Here is a 20973-nt window from a genome sequence, read left to right as displayed (position 1 = left end):
CAAACAATTCCATTAAAAAAGTAGTTTTTCATATTGCCGGGGGGGGAGAAGACATTTTTTAACATATAAAATACAGGGGATTCTAAAATTATAACTTATAGTAGTTTGTGCAGTGCATTACTGTGGTTATACAATAAAAATGCATTGCATTCATGTATTCCTGATTTACAGAGACCCTCATTTTCAGTGAGGCGAAAGGGCAAACCAGATTAAAATAGAAATACAAAAATGGAAAACAACAGTGTCAGTAAAAACAAAGTTACAGGCTAATTGTTATTCAGTAAAGAGTACAAAGTACACATTTTTAAGGCATCTGCACTACACATGAGTATCTATTTTTCTGTCAACTTTTTTACATTTTAACACAATACAATATATGTTCTTTCTACTGCATTCACTTTCAAAACATTTAGTTTTAATGCATTTGAGGGGAGTTGTCGAGTCATTAGTCAGTCATGACACGCCACCTCCAATACATCACAAGTCTGATTTCAGCCTATCAGTGCACATCACGCACGGCAGAGGTGGCAAGATGGAATGGCGCATGACGAAAGACGTAACCAGACGCAAAACAGACACAGAGGGAGACTTGAATGGGGAAAGGCGTGTGGTGACAAAGGCAGCGACATGGATGAAAAAAAAAAAACTGCCAATGACACCAGAGCGGATTCTGAGAAGAAAGGCATCCCCCATTCATGGCTTTATTTTTATTGAACAGTTTGAAATTGCGAGGTCCATGAAATAATACTTTTTACATTTCACAGCCATTGCTTTTACTTTTAAGTAAGTTTTAAAATGCCTATGATGCCAGGTGTTGTGAGACTCCAGCACTAACACAATAACAGTCTTTCCAAGATCACTCCTGGCACAAGGCACCTGAAGAACCAGCCAATCATCGGAGTGACTTTAAAAATGGACCAGAATGCAATGTAACACAGATGTAGGCCCAATACATGATGGTAATTTCCGCATCAGTGCTTTTTTTTTTCTGTGATCAATTTTTGGTATTATTATTATGCATGACAAACAACAAACATAGCCCAAGACAAGGGAACGTGTCAAGGGAGCTAACGCATCAGTGCTTTAAGGATGACCAGATACAAGTGATTATTATGTCTGTCAGACAGAGGAAGTGAAACAACCTTATCAAATATGATGCGGTGGTGACTGGCCTGTTGTAGCTGTCACCAGTGGTAAATCTTAAAGCTGAGTGATGGACAGAATCTAAGGGTATAACTGTGAAGGGGAGAGCATGTCTGTTGATGATGTCTCCATAAACCAAAAAATGTTAGAAAAGTTGTTTCACCAATCAACCTCCAATGGAGAAAAGGTAAGGTTAAGTCAGAAAGGTAAGTCAGAACTTTGTTTCATCACGTCATGTATCCTATTACTATTCCTGTATATTATTACCATTTGATTTTACCACTTTCCAGCTTCCATTTTATTTTCATCTGACATCACATCAGTATTATCAGTACACCTCATACACCTTAGATTTCTGCCGATGACATGACAAGAATTTTAATAACAATACCATTTTGCATGTCTCCACTGTGTGTTTGTGTTGTGGGTGTACAGACAGGCTTTTACAAACACATTTCAACCTTGTTTTGAACTGAAACTGCATTGAAACCACATGCCGTGCACCAACAAATCTAGCATGTTTACCGGCCGGTAGAGTCTCAAAGTGTGTTTGAAAAAAAGATGGGACTGTTGTACCGGACAGAAATATCACTTTAACACCCCTTGTTGATGGATTTGTACACACACAAGCTGCTGCACGTGTAATCAGAGATGCTCTTAAGCTCTAATTCAATCTACCCTCTCGCCCTCAGAAGGATGAAGGACCACATACACAGTCTGTGATTAAATGACCACCCACACAGACAGGCAGACGGACATAAAGACAGACAGGTAGGAAACAAATAAAGGTGTCTGACAATATGAAATAAAGGTATAAAAATAAGGCGGGAAATAGAATAAGATAGATAATTTAGTCCATGGAACTCAAGGTACATCCGTACAATTTAATATGCTTAAAAATGTGTGTCAAAAATAAATGTAATACAAGTTAAGATGGCAGCAAGGCCTGCTGACATCTGCTAGGCTAGTTAATATTAGTCAATGCTAGTTAATTTTAGCATTAGTTTAGGTGTGCTGCATCATTTAGCAATGTGGAATAAATTGAATTATCACAAAGTTTTTGTCATTAACAGTTTACGGATGAAACAACAACATTACATTACATTAATTTGAGCTCAGCTGAGGTTAGCCATGGATAACTTTTATAACACAGCTCTGCTTAAACCGTGTTGATTACTGTGTTTTGCCTTTGTGGGAAAGGTGGGTTAACATGAGTGATAATCCAAGTTCTAACTACTCATAAATGCACGGGGTGCAAACCAAACAAAAAGGTAAGAGGCATGGGATGATGGGAATTGTTAACTTCATTGTCAATCAAGTGAAATTGCCAATAAAGATGTTTTTACATGACAGAATTGCTCAAAGACGAGGCGATGTTTTCAAGCTTAATTCATGTTAAGTCAAGATAGCCGAAAACAGGAAATATGCCCACTGTAAGTTAGCTGTAACCTCACTGGCGACGTATGCATGGGCTGTGTCGTAGGAGTGTGCCGGTTTGTGTTTGGACCAGCCTCTAACTGAAATCTCTCCTTCCATCTATTTACGAAGCAGTTTCAGATTTTCAAGTCACCCTGCCACAGTTTTTGAGCAAATTCGCACCTTATCACATCTCTTTCTTGTATCAACTTGCGCATTCTGTCTGGACACAGCTTTAGAACCGTGTCTGTCTACTGTTCTTACCTAACTTACCTGCATGACTTCCTGCAGCCATCGTACACCCAGCGTCACATGGCAGTGTGGAGATCTGTGTGCACGACTGTTAAACTGTTAACAGTAGAGTAAAATTATAATTCTGTGACATTCGTAATGAATTTAATTTATAGTTGCTTTTAAAATACTGTAAAAATGCCAATTGAGTACAATAATATCCAATCTTGCTGCACTTGATGAACTGAAATGGTGGTGTGTGATCCTTACACGACAAAGGAAAACATCTAATCCTGTCAAGCTGGTACTTGAAAAGGGGTAAAACACTTCCTGATAATTCAAAACAGCGAAAGAAGATGAGTTAACCTAGTTCATACGCTGAGTGGGTACAGTGGTACTTTAATTAGGATAGTTTAATTTTGTAGTTGTAGTACATTCATAGATTGCACCATTATCATAGAAAGCATCAAATCCGATGAACTTTCAATGAGGACTGACCCACGTGAAACCCAATACATACTTTTCCAGTAATTAAAAACATATTTATCTGTGGAATCACCACACCATCTAAATGTTGTGAAAGCCTCACATTTAGAATTATTCTATGGTTGAAAATCTGAACAATAGCAACTTTAGCACAGGAAAAAAATAACTGTAGTCCTGCATGATTATACAGGTAACTTAACAAATATTTAAAGATTGCCAGTGACAAATAACTTGAGATGAATAACTATACAATAAAGCCACACACACATACACACACACACACACACACACACACACACACACACACACCTGCCTACAGCCCTTGGTGTCTACTGCCCTCTACTGTTTAAAACGCTGTCCTTATTCACAGCTCTGGTGAATGAAGAGAAAATATTATTGTCGTCAACTAGGATCATGGTGAACACATTAAGTTTAAGCTGTCCTGTGGTTTCGCCCTGCCACATCAGAAGTAAACATGCTCTGATGAATTGTAATGTCCAGTCGTCAGTTTGTAATTACATGTGACAGGTTGAGCTGTTCATAGAGTTGAAATCAGCAAAGCCTCCAAATGAGTGAATTTACATTTTGCCTTTGACAGCTGAACACATTTCACTGGAGTAAGCTGCTTTAAACCTTTTGTTCTCTTTTTGAAAGATAGTGTGACACCAACACTGCCATTACTGGTATCACTTTCTCATAAAACTGTCTATTCATTCACATGTGTATGAATTTGCATGGACCTGTGCTGCATGATGCAAACTATGTTTTCAAGAAACATGTGATTCACTTGCTTGTTGTACTGCAGTGTTGTCGGTTTTTTTTTGTTTTTTTTTCTTCTACAAAACAAAAGAGTTATTATGACATACGAGTGTCACATCAGCATTAGGGACTCCTATGCATAAGACAGTGTAGAAATAAGGCCAATGAATGTTTCTTTGAAAGTTTTAAATGAGTCATTTTCACACTTTTGTCTCTATCTTTGTATCTCCTTTCACACTTTTAATACAAGAAGGGCACTCAGTAGAGCACATACCTCTTTCTGGGGCCCAAGAGACTTTAATTCAGTCAAGCCTAATCCAACATCAAACTTTAAAGCCCTGTTTCACTCTAATTTTTAAATTACCCATTACTGCTTAACCATAATCTAAGATCACCAGATCTAGGATGTGCATCAGATTGCACTGATATGCCTGATTTTTTTTCATCCAGATCCATGCATGCCTGACAAATTATTATCATGTTAATGAAAATGTGAAAAGAAATCGTCCATCAGTCCTGCACCAAAAGTAATATTATTAAGCAATATTCTAGGCCGAGACCTAACCTACGGCCAAGTTTCAAGAAAATACTTTCAGTAGATTTTTATGTAATTCTGCTGACAAACCAACCAACCAACCAAGTCATCAACACATGGACGCAGGCACAAAGGTAACCTCTTTGGCACATGAAATAAAAAGCCCTAATGGAGCTTTGACATCCTCCAAAATGACTTTCCTGGAAATGAGTTTTGAGTATAGTGCATACATTTGTCATGTTTGTCAGTTGGCATATAATAATCTATTAAATAATGATAATACTAATAGTAATACTTGACTGACTTGAATGTTCACTACTCGAAGGGAGAAAACATGGTTGTAAATTGCAACTGTCTGCTACCAGATCAATATAAAGCACCATGACATATGTACATACTGTACAATACATTCTTATGTACAGACATACTTCCTGTCTCTTTTAGAATAAACTTCAAATCCATTCCATTTGCTAGTATTCTTGTCCCCCATTGAAGTAAACGTTGCAACACCACAAAATAAAACTATTCCACTAGCCGTAAAAGTAATGCAGACAAAATGTTAAAAGAATACTTAAGCAATTTAGCTTTCCACTCCTATAATATTGTCAGACTGGCAATCACTATAGGCAATTTATCAGACTTCACATCACTTCCCTCTGGACACAAAATGCTTTGTACAACTTTTGAACAAATGCAGTACTACCTCCCAAGACCTATGAACAAACTTTGATTTGTAAAAAATCCCCTTTAAGTAAAAGTATTGTCAGAAAAACCAGTTGGAAGTAGTAGAAGCAAAACTACTGTTTAAGCAAAGGAGCACCCCCTGTAAGTGTTATATTATTATAGCATGAGTATGTGTAGGCTACTGTAATTTTTGTGGTGTAGGGAAAGGTTTTACCTAACCACATGGTACAGTTCTTAGTTACTTTTCTTTATCATTTTCTGGGTGTTGATCCAAGATTAAATAATCTGTGCCTTACTCTCCAAAGAATCGTTCCTTATGGTAATAATTTCGAGGGTACCGACATTTGTTTAGAAATCATTTCTGATAAGTTTTTCCTTTAAAAACACTTTTTTTTCCAAGGCTTTTGGTAGCATAAAAAGCTGTTTGAGTGTCGGCCGGGGCAGTTGGAGTTAAACATGAGGAAGCTGTCCATCCTTCTCTCCCTGAAGGGGAACGGAGGGAGGAATGTTTTCCCGTCACACAAAACCTTTGATCTCACACCCCCTAATCACTTCCTGAAGATTATACAGTACGTGCACCTCTGCACTACCCTGTGTGTGTGTGTGTGTGTGTGTGTGTGTGTGTGTGTGTGTGTGTGTGTGTGTGTGTGTGTGTGTGTGTGTGTGTGCCCGTGCGTGCATGTGTGTCTGTGTTGGTGTAATGTGTGTGCTACCCAGAGGGCAGCCGGGGCAGATGTAGTCCTCTGTGCCCCGCCTGATGACAGACAGAGATAGGGAAGGAACAGAGACATGAGGCATGATGTCATCCAACGGTGACAACCAAAAACAGTTATAAATAACTTTGGCAGTCATGCTAAAGCGCATAACGGGTATAAACCTACTGAAAGAGTCAGCGCTTTTTTGCGCAACAAAGCTAAACAGATGGGAGTGCTGGTAAAGTCATTGAGCTGGTTGTCGGTTTGACTTTGGCAGGTTTCAGTGTTATCATGGGTTCGGGGGCAGAAAAAGGCGTCTCAGAGACAGGACAGAAAGTACAGTTGGATTTGGCTTGAAGGATCTGGAGCTGACGCCAGTATCAGCAGGAGGACATCACCTTACCTGAAAAGTTTTCTGACGTGACGTTGCTACCGTTCAGTTTCTTCTAGGATTAGGAAAAATAAAACGCTTCAGGGAAAGATCGTGATTTGGATTAAGATGGTGTTGTTGAAGTCTTTTGATCTTTGTCATTATTGTGACAATAATTAAAAGTCGTTCAGGCTACAGAACAATCGCCGTCATGCCAAAAGAAAACGTGATTACTGCCTGGCAGGTATATGCCTCTAGTCCGGTTGTAAGTCCCCGACAATGGCAATGAAAAGTGGCCAGAACATCGTTTGCAGACTATTATGTACATTTGACCTCTGACCTCTTGGATATAAAAAAAAATGTATCCAATCCATTTGTGTAAAATCCTTTCATAATTATAATATAAACTGTCAAAATGACCGTTGGCCATATAATCATAAGCAGTTCATCAGCAGTTCATTCTTGATGTAGATGCTTGGGTAAAATTTAAAGAAATTCCCTCAAGGTATTCCTGAGATATCACCTTCACAAGAATGTGACAGATGTACAGGCGGTCAGCCTGAAAACATAACGCCTCCAGCTACTACTCTCTATGGCACTGAGATGTTGACTGGAAACTGGACACAAATGGTGTAACCCCTCTCTTCTTGTTCAGTCTCCTATGGAATGTAACATTTACTTCTACACTTAATGCCATTAGAATAATAGACAGAGCAAGCCTCACACAAACTTAGCCAGAAAATGAAAATCCCTGTCTTTCTGAAATTCTCTCTCTCTATATAAATATATATATAATTTCAGAAAGAGAGGGAGGATCTTACTGGCCACTGTTCCAGAGGAGTCTTCCAGTCATCTCACAGTCAGCGTGGCCAGTAAGACGAGGGCACGTCCCAGTGGTGTAACACTGTAACTACATCCCTATGAGTCAAGAGCAACCCAGCAGGTCATATACTCAACTATTCCATCTAAGAAAATCCAACATGACCTCAATCTGTGGCTCAAGACAGAAGAACTGTTCGCACCTAAGACAGGGACCAGAGAGGTGGCCCTGAAAATTGTATGTGTTTGATATTGCCAAGAACCAGGACTTTAAATGTGAGTCTTAACAAAAGTTTGACCTATTTTAAAAAGATTACCCTGGTCTTTGAAACTGTGCTCTATTTTTTGCTCATGAGCAGCCATGCTGGATCGCAGCATCACAGCTCTAACACGTAATAATGTAGACACATAATTGATGCAGGAATTCCACTTTTTTAAAAAAACAAAACAAAGAAAAGCCAAAAGGTTGCATAAATTGCACAAATGACATTTCAGTAGCAGTTACTAATATATTCAGCTTAAGTTACTGCATTAACAGCCACACATTAAACTGTAACACAGCAGTTTGTCCAATACACTTTTAACTTCACTTATATGAAAGTGAGATTTTATCTTTTGTTGAGAGTTGACATGTTGGACATTAGTCCCAACAACAGACATTTGAACTTCTGTGTATCCGAGCTGACTGGGTAACTCTTGTTAACTAGTGTAACAGAGAGCCAAAGAAATAAAGTTGCTGTTTGTCATAAAGATAGTAAAATATCATCTAGTTTTGTGTGAAACCACTCTGTGAATTACATCGTCTCACTCAACGTATGTTACCAACATCTACATGACTGCCGTCTTGACACAGAGAAGGGATTAACAACATTCAAAATCACAATAAACTGGCTATATTGAGGACCACTGCATTTAAGTGAGAGGGTGTTCTGCGAGCAAGCTAATATACCAGACCAGCACTAAAACGTTTACCTTATTTAAGTTAAGGTTTCGGTGACAATGTCAAACTAGAACTTTCTCAAGTCCACACTCTGTACTACGTCAGACATACCCTTGCGTAGGGTCTGTCTTTCACATATGAGTGTATTGCCAATCACTGAGTTCAAAGTTTGTAAAAAAAAAAAGTTTATTAAACTGTTTGGCTTTCATTTCCTTGTACCATTTTTAAATCAGTGCATGCCTACACATGAGCTAAATGAAAAGTGACAACTCTGAGATTACACAATCAGAGCACGTTCAGCAGCAGTGACAAGGGTGTAGGTTTGATTTTTGACTGTTTACAGCTGGAACAGTTTCCTTAGAAATAGACCACATTATATAATGAACCACTCTCTATGACTGTGAAAATATGCAGGCAGGCAACATCACATTTATAAAGTAAATAATTACACATTTTATATTTTGTGTAAAAACAAATTGACATTTGAATTACATTACAGTGTTATAGCCTATGCTGAGGTCTCACCTGTAACTCCACCTGGCCTCGCCCTGAACTAGGCCTACAACCAGGCAAGACTGCTGCAGCACCCTAATGAAGTAACACATGATGCCAGCCCGACATTAACTTTGTGCGATGCGTTACCTACTGTACATAAGCAGCCAAACACATGCAGTAAAACATTTAGAATAGCACCATGTCAAATTCACCTGTAGCCCTGAAGCTTCTCTATATGAGCTATGATGTTCCTCTGTCACCTCATCAATCAGATGTTGATGCTATGAGCAGTGACACAGCACGACTCAAACCTCGAAGATCAGTAAAATTCACTAGGCCTACTTTTAATATCACAACTACAACACTTAAGATTAAATTTACCACCATGTCCTTATTCAAGTTCACCTGCTGCTGTGACTCTGCCACACCACTGCTGTCTGATAAAGGAGACGGCTGTGTTGCTTCTTCTGTCACCTGTAACAAATCAACGTTTTTTCTTACGTTTGTGGAAAATGTATTTGTGGGTTTATTACATTAAATGCTGCAGATTTTTATTACGTTTGGGGGTTTATTGACGGCGTTTGTCTCTTAATACCCTTCAAAGCCTCCTGTAGGCCTGATGCAGGTAGACAATGAAGCCAAGAAATTATAATAGGGAATGTTCTACCTGCTTTAACAGCCTATGCACACAGCGCAGGTCTTATTATAGGCTATAATATCTTCAACGTAAAGATCAGTCAACAGGCCTAGTGAGGGAAAATTAGCTTTATTTGTGATTAAAATATGACGATGAGGACCCAATGATAGGCCTTCCTTTCTTTCTCAAACTATGTAGAAATTGCATCTTTAAACAGCCCAATTTTCAAAATGTTCGAAATTTCCCTTAGTAAAAAGTAGTATATTTGAAGTTCATTTTATTAGGTATGCTTGAGTATAAGTATAGCAAGTATACTATGGACCATGTACATGTACTTAATATTGATAAAATTATTGATCAGTCATGTTCTGATTGGTGATGCGGGCTATAACCTAAAGCACGGTCATTCAAGCCAAAGCAGGAGGCGCCTGTCATCCTGCTACTGTCACATATCTTTCTAACAAGTGTTTGATAACTACATATACAGATATTGTGTGTATATTGGCAAATACTGTATATATACCATGTATCTATATTTTTTTATATATAAAAATATATGTTAAAAAAAAGCAGCAGAAAAAAGATATAAGCCTGTCACCTGTTTTTACAGCAGGCTTGTAAAATAGCATATTTAATGACTAGTGAATATGAAACCTTGTATAGAAATACGAATTGCCTTCCCAACAACACTAAACCACTGATTGTCACAAGTTGATAGGTCACTGTAATAATTCTTTCCTTAAAATAATATTGCTAGTAGCCTGATTTAATATTGCTAGTAGCCAGTCAGCCACTGACTGGTTTGGAGAAATATTTACCTACACACACACAAAAAAAAAGGCAAGTTTCAGTCTGACGGTAACACCCGCCCCATGAGCCCGGCTGATGAAACGTGAGAAGTGCCGACACAGCAGTAGCAGCGGCGGCGGGTTCAATGAAACTCTTAACGGCTGCTGAGAGCTGCCGGCCCCCGGCCGAGTGCTCCTCAAGCTCCGCAGACAACCCGAGGGACTCAAAACTCTGTCAGAGCGCAACATGGCCAAAGTAAACAGCAGTTCCTCCGGTTGTCGTGCCGTAGTGATGGCAGGAAAGTATCTGTCGAGTCCGTCTCCGCCGGCTCTGACCCGGGGATCCGGTCAACGCCAACGGAGGATGTTCGGTCCGCAGCCCCGCATGATGAGCTCTGAATTGGCCGGCGCCGGAGGAAAGACCGCGGCTTCGGCCCAGCAGGAGCATTCCGGCTTGTTCTCTGCTAAAGACCGACATGTGCTCGCTAACCGGAATCTGATTTATCGAGACGTGAAAGCTTTTCTCAACGAAGTCGGTGGAGACCCCCGGGAGGCTCGGTATTGGCTGACCCAGTTCCAGAGAGCGACTTCGGCCCAGTCCCCAGCTTTTGCTATACTGGAGGTAAGGCATGCTATATGTGTCATATGGACAGGACAAAGAGCCAGACACCACTCAGCAACAGGGTGGAGGGTTTCTATGTCAGAAATAATGACATATTAGCACCATCTCATTTCTACGTCAACTTCGAATATACAGATTCATACATAATATACAAATTTATGCATATATAATTTATACACGTGTGTGTGTGTGTGTGTGTGTGTGTGTGTGTGTGTGTGTGTGTGTGTGTGTGTGTGCTGTTCAAGGGCTACAAGATATGGTAAAAAATCAACATATTGCTAATATTTTATTGCACTTGTTACATGATTCACAATGAGTATGATAATCATTTGCGCCGCTTTTAATTTTACTGACAAAAAGCTAAAGATCATCATGATCAGACATTTGTTGGGCAGGATAACTGCAAAAAAAGTGAACTGGATTTTATCTAAAAAAAAAATAAAAGAATAAATATTTTAAAAGCAAAATTATGAAAATGACAGCCTAAACACGCAGTGGTAACTTGAATGTCTGCTAAAAGGCAGTCAGGACACACCAATCCATCAGCCTGAGCTGCCACCACCAAAAAAATAAGAACCTTATTAGAAAAAGCCACAAAAGTGTGACTACAAGTGAGTAAAACAAAGCCGCTAACTGTATCCTTATTGAATCGGATAAAGCAAAACTAGTTAGTTTGAGACCGTGTCAATTACAGTCCTCTATGTGCTTCTCTGTCTCTGTGTCTTCCAGGTGGACAGCTCAGTGTTCAACAGCAGGGAGATGGTTCAGAGCCTGGCCTTTGGGCTCTCCTTCCTGCAGCGGATGGATATGAAGCCTGTGGTGGTGATAGGCCAGTCTGAGTGTGAAGAGATGTGGCCCAAGGAGCCGGTCGCCGGGTCGCCATGCACCAGAGGGTTGGTGGAGCGGTGCCAGCAGCTGACCGAGGCTCTGCAGCAGCACTCGGCCACTGTCCTACCGCTGTTCTCCGCGGAGTCCTTCCTCCTGCTGCATGAGGCCCCGCATGGAAGCAGGTGAGAGTTGAGACACACCGAGGCACCGGGTTGCTTATTCTTAATCTCTCCCCACACGACAGAAATACATCTGTCAAAATCTACCGCACAAGCTCACATCAAATACATAACCCTAAAATCTGCAGTTACATCAAGCCATCACCATCCAGTCCAATCTAATCATCAATGTTTAAAACCATCATCACTGCTCACCAATTTATATGAAAGACTTACCATCAGCCTCATCATGAGTATAGGGCATGGATTGCCCCACACTCAATTTAAAATAAATAATGGTGATATGAACACTTATTTCAGCTTTATTATTTTTATTTTCTCTGCCTGCAGTGCTCCATCCTCCGTCACTATGGACGCCAGCCTCCTCCAGTGGAGCCTGAACTGCGGAACCATCCCTTTAGTTTGTCCGGTGGGCAGGGACGGGCAAGGTTGTTCGGTACTGCTGGACCCAACAGAGGTGACGGCAGCGATTTCCCGAACCCTGCAGCCCCACAAAGTCATGTTCCTGAACAACTCAGGAGGCCTCCGCAGCCAAGATCGCAAGGCAAGAGAGACTGGCTAGACCAGCACTTAAATACTGTATTGTTTGCATTGTGAGGTTTTTAAGTCAGACTTAAAAAGTGTTATTTAAGGAAAGAAGCAGTCCAGTCTAAGTGCACAGAAGTCTAAATCTGCAGAATAGATGCCCACATGCTGTATAACTTCTCCTCAACACTCTATATATGTGTTACAGGTGCTTGGTACAGTGTCACTGCCTAGCGACTTGCCCGGTCTGTCCGTGGCAGAGTGGCTGAGTGCTGTAGAGCGCCGCAGAGTGACCACCATAGCCCGCCTGCTCAACCAGCTGTCGACCGAGTCCTCTGCAGTGATCACCTCCGCAGACACGCTGCTCACCGAGCTGTTCAGCCACAGAGGTGAGTGCACGCTCCTGCACATGGAGAGCTCGCTATTTTGAGGTGTAACCCAAGAAGGCACTGGTCCACGTGTGGTAGTGTGTGTGTGTGTGTGTGCGTGTGTTTGGGGAGGTGATTTTGCCCATCCAACGTTGATTAACGTGAGATATGTATCTTAATTTGATTTCCAATAACCGCTCGTTCTTTCTGTCAGGCTCTGGGACACTCTTCAAAAACGGAGACCCCATTCACCGGTAAGTACTTTACAGGCACAGACAGACACGTGTAATCCGACCCATAGCCCTACATTCAAGTCATAATCCAAATCACTACCTGACTGAAACGACTGGAGCGTCTTCTTCCTTCCTGAGTTAAAAAAAGAAAAAAAAATAAAAAATAGACAGCTGTTCACGTATTGCCTTTCGAGTGAATTATTGTTTGGTGTGTATGTGTCTGTATGTGTGTGCAGATACAGCTCTCTGGATGGAATTGATGTAGAGCGTCTGCTGGCTCTCATCAACAAGTCATTTGACAAAACCCTGAGGCGAGACTACATTGACTCTCTGAAAGGAAGGCTGCACTCCGTCTACCTCTCTGAAGGGTGTGTTCACAAATTCAAAAAAAAAAGAAAAACACATCCACATATACCGGTATATCCAAATCAGCGTTGGTGATATGATCTGCATCCTGTCATCAGTCCAAGGCCTGTGGGTGTGAATATGTCAGATATATGGATCTAAGGCTGAGGGTTTTGTATCTCTGTCTCTCCAGCTACAGTGCAGCAGCCATCATCACCATGGAGCCGGTGAACAGAGGCACTCCCTACCTCGACAAGTTTGTGGTGAGCAGCAGTAAGCAGGGTCAGGGAACCAGCCAGATCCTGTGGGAGTGTATCAGACAGGACCTAGGCAAACTGTTCTGGAGGTCCAGAGCCACCAACAAGATTAACCCCTGGTGAGACCTTTATGTTCTGTCAATTTGGCTGATACTTTGGAGTTATGAGGAAAAAGTGGACTTGATCAGGTCAGTATATTTGAATGATACAGCTCCCAGGTTCCTCCTTCTTCCTCTCTTCTGAGCTGCAGCCCTGCCTTCAAAGCCCCTCCCCCACAGAGGAGCCTGCACATTCACAATATCAACATAAGCCCAGATTTTTCTATTTCTGATCAACACAACTAAATCACAATGATGAGCACCTCATGCAGATCACTGTAGATATCCCGAGTAACAAACAATAGTCCTCACATCGTGGTAGACGGAGTTACCAGCTAATCATTACCCCATGCTGCCTTTCTGAAGCATGAGTAATGTTATTTCTCTAAACCAGTTCAACCACTTCAGAGCATCCTGAACACAAACTAATGTCATAACTGCCTAGTCACTTGAAATACACCTTTTCTAACTAGTAGCCATAAACACAAAGGGAAACACCGGGGTTAGCATACAAGCTAACAAGCTAGATTTACCAACAAGCTACGTAGCTCGATTGCAACATCAAAAGGCGATATGTGCTATTGCGAGTATTACTGTAACCACTGCCACCTTAGCCTTGTGGTTAAAACATAGAATGAAACATATATCAAGCTCTGCATCGCTCTTGAGTTCTTACAAATCCCGCAGCTCCCTCCATCTCTGAAATGATGCTCCGATATTTGTCCTAGTTTTCTCTCTGGCTCGGTCCAGTTCGTTCTTTTTACACTGCTTCACATGGGCAGTGGTTGTGCGAACTGTGGGACAGGCGTTCTTCTGCTCTGTTGTCTCCCCGCCATTGTCAGCACTTTGAGCTTGAACCTATCTGACCAGGTGAGAGCAGGTGCTGCGTGGGGGAGGGGGCTGACAGCAGTGTATGTGTGAGCATAATTGACACTCCTCGTGCATACGCTTGCCCAGACACTCCTCTTGGCTCTGATTGGTTGCGTTAAAACTGGAGTGGTGGATTCTTGCAAATCAAATTACAGCCACTGGGTGGAGCCACAGACAGTGGATTTTTACACAGCTGACCTGGATCTTATTCTACTGTCAGATCATAATCACAATTTCAGCAAATATAACCAAAACAACTTTCTGCACTCCTGCTTTTATGCCGAAGGGTCACCAATCCTCCTGGTCCGGCTGTGTCCCCGACACACAAGCCAGCTCTCATCTGTCGTGGCTGTGTGTGTACTACTTGCTATCATACTAACATGCACTGTTTGAATAAGAAAAAAAAGAATAATATACTTGAAAAATATATATATTTGAAATGTCTTAAAAAGCATTAAACTGAAAAGTGTGATGCCTGTACACACCCTGAACACGGGTTATGGACATGTAGTTGAAAAGGTGGATTTTTAGGCTGTTAAGATGTGCATTGACCTACAAAGTGTCTGACAACATTATGGAAACAATTCTTTGAAAGATGTCAATTGATATGGTCCTTTTTTGTAACTGCAAACACAAGTCGCACGTGGTGAGTTGTAGCAGAAAGACAGGGAAAGTAGGAAAGAAGAGTTTGCTTAGATGAACTGCCAGTAAGAATTATTTTCAAAAGCAATGTCTGACTCTTTAACCGATATTGACAATCTAGCAGAGGCAACAACTGTAACAACTCACCTGGCAGGACCATTGATGGGATTACAGAGCAAGACTCCTCCTTGAGTGAGATTTCTGGTAACAAAAATGATCTCATGATATAACAAACAGATCTGTCTCTGTAGGAACTGTTTCTATAATGTTGTCAGTGGCAAAAAGCAAGTACAATTAGTGGAATTAATGGCCAGAGTTGCCCTAGAAGATTACTTTGCTGCTAGCTGAGGCGATCTTCTGGACCGATGCCAAAATGAATCATTTAGACACCAAAAATGTAAATGTAAGGCCCAGGTTTTAAAACACTAGAATTTTCATTTAAAAGTGGTCTGGCCCAGATTTTTTTGCGTTTTTGGTCGTCTAAGAAAGTTAATCATGTCATTAATTCTTGGCAAATAGAGTAATTGAAGCTGAGAGCTGCTTGAACAAGCAGTTTTCAATCTACCACTGATTAAACTGCAAGTGAAGTCACAATGAAGTTAAGAGAAACCTGTTTGGAACAGAATGTTCAAATGCCAATTTAAGTCGAGGAATCCTGTCTGCCCAAACCTTTATGTAACCTCATGGGCTCTCCTTAACATGCTCTGTAGAATCCTTCCACTTCAGATCTGGAAATGTGCCATCATTACTAGCCCCATTCACACTGGTGTTTGCATGCCAGTTCCCCGCCTCCTTCTCAGTGTGAATCTCTTGGAGGTGGCGAGGGGTGAAATTTCGCTCTAACGCTGATCCTCCGCTGGAGGGAGTATCAGGGCCGTATTACTGGAGTACCGAGCCAGTGTGAATGGATAAGCCGGCTACGCGTATCGAGGGTGTGTCGATCGGATGGTCAGTTAACTGCACAGGTCCCTCACTCAACTTAATACAGAGAAATGTCCCACAAAGCAACGTTACATGTCCAAACAAAATTAACGTTGTAATTATCTTTGGCAACATATGAGGAAAAAAATACCGCAGATATATGTGGAGAAGCGCCCGTCCTCCCGCCTGTCCTACCTACCGGTTCGTCTTCAAGGCGGAGATGTTTTGCTCCGTGTGAATCACCATCGGCAGAGTATTGGCGAACCGCCGCTCCGGTGTTTATGCGTCTTCTCGTGTGTGAATGGGGCTACTGATAAACAGTACAGTCTCACTAAGCCACCAGTTCGCTTCAGCTCAATCAACGCTGTCATTGTGAAACTGGCCTTTCCTGTCTGTATAGTATTTCCCAGCAAAGAAGGGAGGAGAGGAATAAACGGGTGGGAGACTCATTCAAATGTTGTGAGATAACTATAGACGTATACTGTAGAGCTGGCACACTACATTGTGCAAGTGGAGAAAGCCATAAGTGAGTTTTGACCAAAAGCAAATTAAAGAACAACTGAAACGATTTTTGCCATAATATTTAACCAACGTCAAACATTCTAATACATCTGGTCTGTCTGCCTGCCTGTCTGTCTGTCCATCCAGGTACTTTAAACATTGTGATGGCAGCTTCGTTAACGGGGTTTGGACGGTCTTCTGGTTTGGCCTGACAGACATCAGAGATTCCTACGAGCTGGTGGAGCATGCCAAGAACCTCCCTGAATCCTTCCATACCTCCTCTCTCACAGCCCCCATACAGCCCCCCACGCCTGCCACAGGATCCGGCTAGTCGTGTTGCTCTTTGACTCTGGAGTTCTTTCAGCTGCAAGGCTGTGATGTTTCTTTTTGTCCAGCCTTGAAGCTTCAGACATTGTTTCTCAATTTTGCACAGACTGGACTGGATTTAGTTTTTCCCTGGGTTACCTGGAATCTTGAAAACCAAAGCTGCAATGAGAATCAATCCTGTTTTTGTAAAGCTAGGATTACCTAGACACAGGAGCAATGTGCAGTGAGGCTGTGTGAGCTGAAACGGGTGTGACTGCAGAAATCTCAAAACTTTGGTCTCGCATTGAAATTCAGGATGAGGAAAACTTAGTGCACAGCCAGGTGCTGGGTTGCCTCTAAACCTTAAGTTTATCTCTTAGTTTAAAAGACATTACACCTGAGTGCCTACTACAAGTGTTACTAAAACAACCCTCCGCAGAAGGAGGAGTACTACTCAGTCTTAGAATAATGTTTTTATGATGTTTACTGTGGCTCTGTAGGGGGGCTCAGAGTTGGAGAAGACATGTCATAGTGATGCGATCAGCTCTGCCTGGAATTAGTTTGGGAGCTCCCAATTCCCATTAACAGGAAGCTTATGTTACAAACTTGGGGTGTTGTGTTGCTATGGGCATTTCTCAGTCAGGCAGAGGCTATTGAGTTGAATTGTGGGACATTTCTTAATGATTTTAACCTTTAATGCCCATTGATGGTGTCTGGTGAATTCAGCATAAATAGTGATGAATAACAGGAAGAAGAGGTTTTATTATGTTCCTATTGTTTTGGCTGGCACAACTGTGAAACTGGGCATTTAAGTTAAGGATCCAGAGCTTCTTTTGCAAAACAACTCTCCACGATCTGATTCCTATGCACTACTTATATGCCAAAAGGAGCACTTATGGGCAACAGTACACTACACAAGTATACAGCACTATTGAACCCCTAAAGAACAAACACTCTTCATGCCTCATCGTTATGCTTACTGCACCAAATATCTCAGAATCCCTCCTTTGTGTCACACTGAAAGTTCAAACACTCCTTTTAGAGTTGACTTGAGGGTTATTTATGGAGCTTTCTACACTGACCCAAATTATGAAATTAATTTTAGTTTTCCCCATTGACCTTACTTTCTCCATTTTTAAAATTTAAAATGCAAAAAGTAGCACCACTTTTTATGTGTTTTTAATTTTACAAGCAGATAACTTTAAACACACAAGGTTAAACATGGAAAGATATTACTAATGCCACATTAATGTATTGCTTAACCAGAAAGGCAGTAGAGTGCATACCTCCTCCAAATGGCCCAACTGTCCCCTTTTTATACTTCCTCACCAGAAGCCTAAATACTCAGATTTTTTTTTCATCTACAGTGACGTTTCTAAGAGAAAATAACTTCTCTGAAGAAATTTTATGCACCTTAGAATGCACAGAGGCATTGTCTACATCACCAACATAATTTCAGCAGGTATCATTTGTTGCTAAGTATTTTTTTTGTGTTTCCAAATAATAGCAGTAGGGGTGGTGAAAAAAATCGATTATTGAAGAGTCCTCCTCTTACTGGCTTCCGCTACATGGTCCACAGTCTGGAGCCAAGATATGTTATTCCATCCCGGAGCTTTTTCACGCTTAAATCGATTCCAGATCTTTACAAGGAGACAAAGCTTTCAGTGCAAGAGTCCCTCAACTCTGCTCACAGGGTAGCATTGACCTGCGATGCCTGGACATCCAGGGCTACAGTCTCATACATGACCGTTACAGCTCATTATGTCAGCAGTTAATGGAAGCTAATGTCCCACGTACTTCAGACGAGAGCTATGGATGACAGTCACAAGCGCAAATATGCGCGAGTTTCTCAAAGCAATGGCAGACGAGTGAGGAATAGAGAAACACGACCTGGTTCTTGTCACCGACAATGCTTCTAACATGAGTCTGGCTGCTGAGCTTGGCAACTTTCTTTTAACAGTGAAAGACTACATTTAAAACAAATTCAAAAATTATCATTTTGATATTACAGTTACACTGTACAATATTGAAGGTGCTGTGAGGTGTTACTCAGAAGAGAAGTAAAATAATTCAGCAGCTGACTGATGTTAAATAGAAGATCGATAATCGTTAATAATCGAAAATCAAATCGATAATCGCTAATTATTGGAAATTGATTTGTAATCGAATCTAGACTTCAATAATCGGAATCGAATCCAATCAGGAAATTGGGCTGATTAACCACCCCTAAATAGCAGGCTTATATTTTTGCTTGCATGTGGGAAACACAAAAAGAGTTTAAAAGGAAATTTGATGGTGGATTAATGTTGGAATATGCAGTATAACCTTGTTAAGTTATTTGTTTACACACGTTAAAGAACCGGTGCAAAGTTTTTATGCATTTAAAATTTTTACCTGTTTAATACTTCTAACCGCATCTGTCAGGGAACTCCAACCAAGAATGACTCCAGTGGTTTATCGTAATTTCCACTTCATGGATGCCAGATTCATAAAACACTGACATCACATCACTGTGGCAGTGTAGGATGCTCCGTTAGTCATCAACTGTCTCAAATACTGCTCTGGGTTCGGAGTGTTTTTAGTCGAGTGTGAAAGTCTTGATTTAGAAATTCTTGATGACTGCTGGCCCAGGTCTGAGATGTGATAAGCTTATCAAGTTTTTTTAATAATAGCAGTATTAACTTTTCAGAATGGTTTGGCTTCGAAGATTTGTTACGTGTTTCTTTCATTTGAGACTTTGTTCCTACTGACCAGTTTTCATTGAGCAGTTTAAATGATCTGCTAATCATATGCTACATGGACTTTACACTTTACAACACTTGTTACACTCACCCATTCACACACTGTGGGCAGAGGCTGCCGTGCAAGGTGCCAACCTGCTCATCTTGAGCAATTTAGGTTTTTCACTTTACCTCCTCAAGGATATTTTGATGTGCAGCCCATGACCCGGAGGAACCAACCCAGAGAGCCTTCCATGTACTGGATGACCTACTCTACCTCCTGAGCCACAGCCGCCACTGGTGGCAGATGGTGGCTGCTGGTGCAGTTTTGTAGCTTGTATCCCCCCCGTGGGAGAAGTAGTAGTGAAGAAGGCTGTTTATTTGATTTTTATGCTCTAACATTGTATGACTGTTTGGAGAAAACTTTTGAATAAAAATAATAAATGAAACAATCCTTTACTTGCAGTAAAGTCTGTTTTTATGAACAAGCCCCAAACAGTGTGACTTCTTTATTCCTTCTCATTCCTCATGGTTCCTTCTCTGCACCCTCACATGTCAGCACTTCCTTTAAGCACTTCAAGCACTAAAACTGAATAATAATGAGAATAATCATAATCATCATAATAATAATAATTTGTCATAATTTAGCCAATCTGGTGTTAGTAAATGGCTCCGTTGTGTGGCACTAAACATGAATCCTGTATATTTCCAGTTTTGCTGGCTATAATTTCAAGTAGGGTATGTTAAAAGAATGTTTTTTGTTTGTTTGTTTGTTTTACCCCATTTCAATATCTAATTATCTGATTATGAAACCACAGGCATAAACACAACAGACAAATACCATTTTTATTAAAACCCTTACTTATTTTAAAAAATGCCGGCCATAATAATAAATTTCCCTTTTGTGTTACATATACATTAATTTCCACACATTTAATTGAGATAAAGTATTATGTTGACTACAAACATAAAGAAGAGGCCAGAACACAACTGAAGCGTAATTATTTTTATTTGTTATTTATTTATTATTTCCTCTCCACCTCCGCAATGTGGTGCATGGACTCTTTGGCCTGCTTTTCATTTCTATATGTTGAGCCCACAGTGAGTCCTTTCTTTTCATCCAAACCGCAAAAGCCAAAAAACAAAAGTTATGTAATTAAAAATTAACTTACAATTACGTTATTCAATATAGCTGTTACTTCTCTAATTTACCGTATGTAGCATTACTTTATACACAGCAGAAAATCAATGAATGTTCTCAAGAAAATAATTGTAAAAAGTGGTCATTGACTATTACATTTTCATTCTCATTACAAATGATACTAAAGTAGAACGCTATTGTGGGATTTCATTTTCATTTTAAAACAAACATACATTAAACTGGGGCACTTGGGACTTCTATATTTGGCGGATGCCAGAGCACGACGCAGCAAATCAGCTGAATTTAGCACCGAGCAGACAGGAAGTCAAATACGGAAATAACAATATAACATCCGGTTATTTTTCAAAATAAAACAGTGATGACACCAGTACGCAAGTCTCAAAAAAGAGACAAACTCA

The 20973-nt window shown here is 40.7% G+C and overlaps 1 protein-coding gene across 1 annotated transcript; it reads left to right on the top strand.

Moving 5' to 3' along the window:
- Positions 1 to 9992: 9992 nt before the first annotated feature.
- nags (N-acetylglutamate synthase) lies at positions 9993 to 18616 on the top strand. Its single transcript, XM_037089395.1, has 8 exons — positions 9993 to 10620; positions 11350 to 11630; positions 11958 to 12171; positions 12361 to 12541; positions 12735 to 12774; positions 12990 to 13121; positions 13292 to 13474; positions 16535 to 18616. The coding sequence occupies exons 1-8, from the start codon at positions 10246 to 10248 to the stop codon at positions 16716 to 16718; spliced, it is 1590 nt and encodes a 529-aa protein (XP_036945290.1). The 5' UTR covers positions 9993 to 10245; the 3' UTR covers positions 16719 to 18616.
- The last annotated feature ends 2357 nt before the right edge of the window (positions 18617 to 20973 follow it).

Source organism: Acanthopagrus latus, chromosome 23, assembly GCF_904848185.1.
Source record: "Acanthopagrus latus isolate v.2019 chromosome 23, fAcaLat1.1, whole genome shotgun sequence".
Classification (NCBI taxonomy): Eukaryota; Metazoa; Chordata; class Actinopteri; order Spariformes; family Sparidae; genus Acanthopagrus; species Acanthopagrus latus.
This window is presented reverse-complemented; position numbering and strand designations above follow the sequence as displayed.

Coding starts and splice junctions, on each gene's coding strand:
- nags (XM_037089395.1), top strand. CDS start 10,246: ATGGCCAAAGTAAACAGCAGTTCCTCCGGTTGTCGTGCCGTAGTGATG. Junction 11,631..11,957: donor GAGGCCCCGCATGGAAGCAG/GTGAGAGTTGAG, acceptor CTCTGCCTGCAG/TGCTCCATCCTCCGTCACTA. Junction 12,172..12,360: donor TCCGCAGCCAAGATCGCAAG/GCAAGAGAGACT, acceptor TATGTGTTACAG/GTGCTTGGTACAGTGTCACT.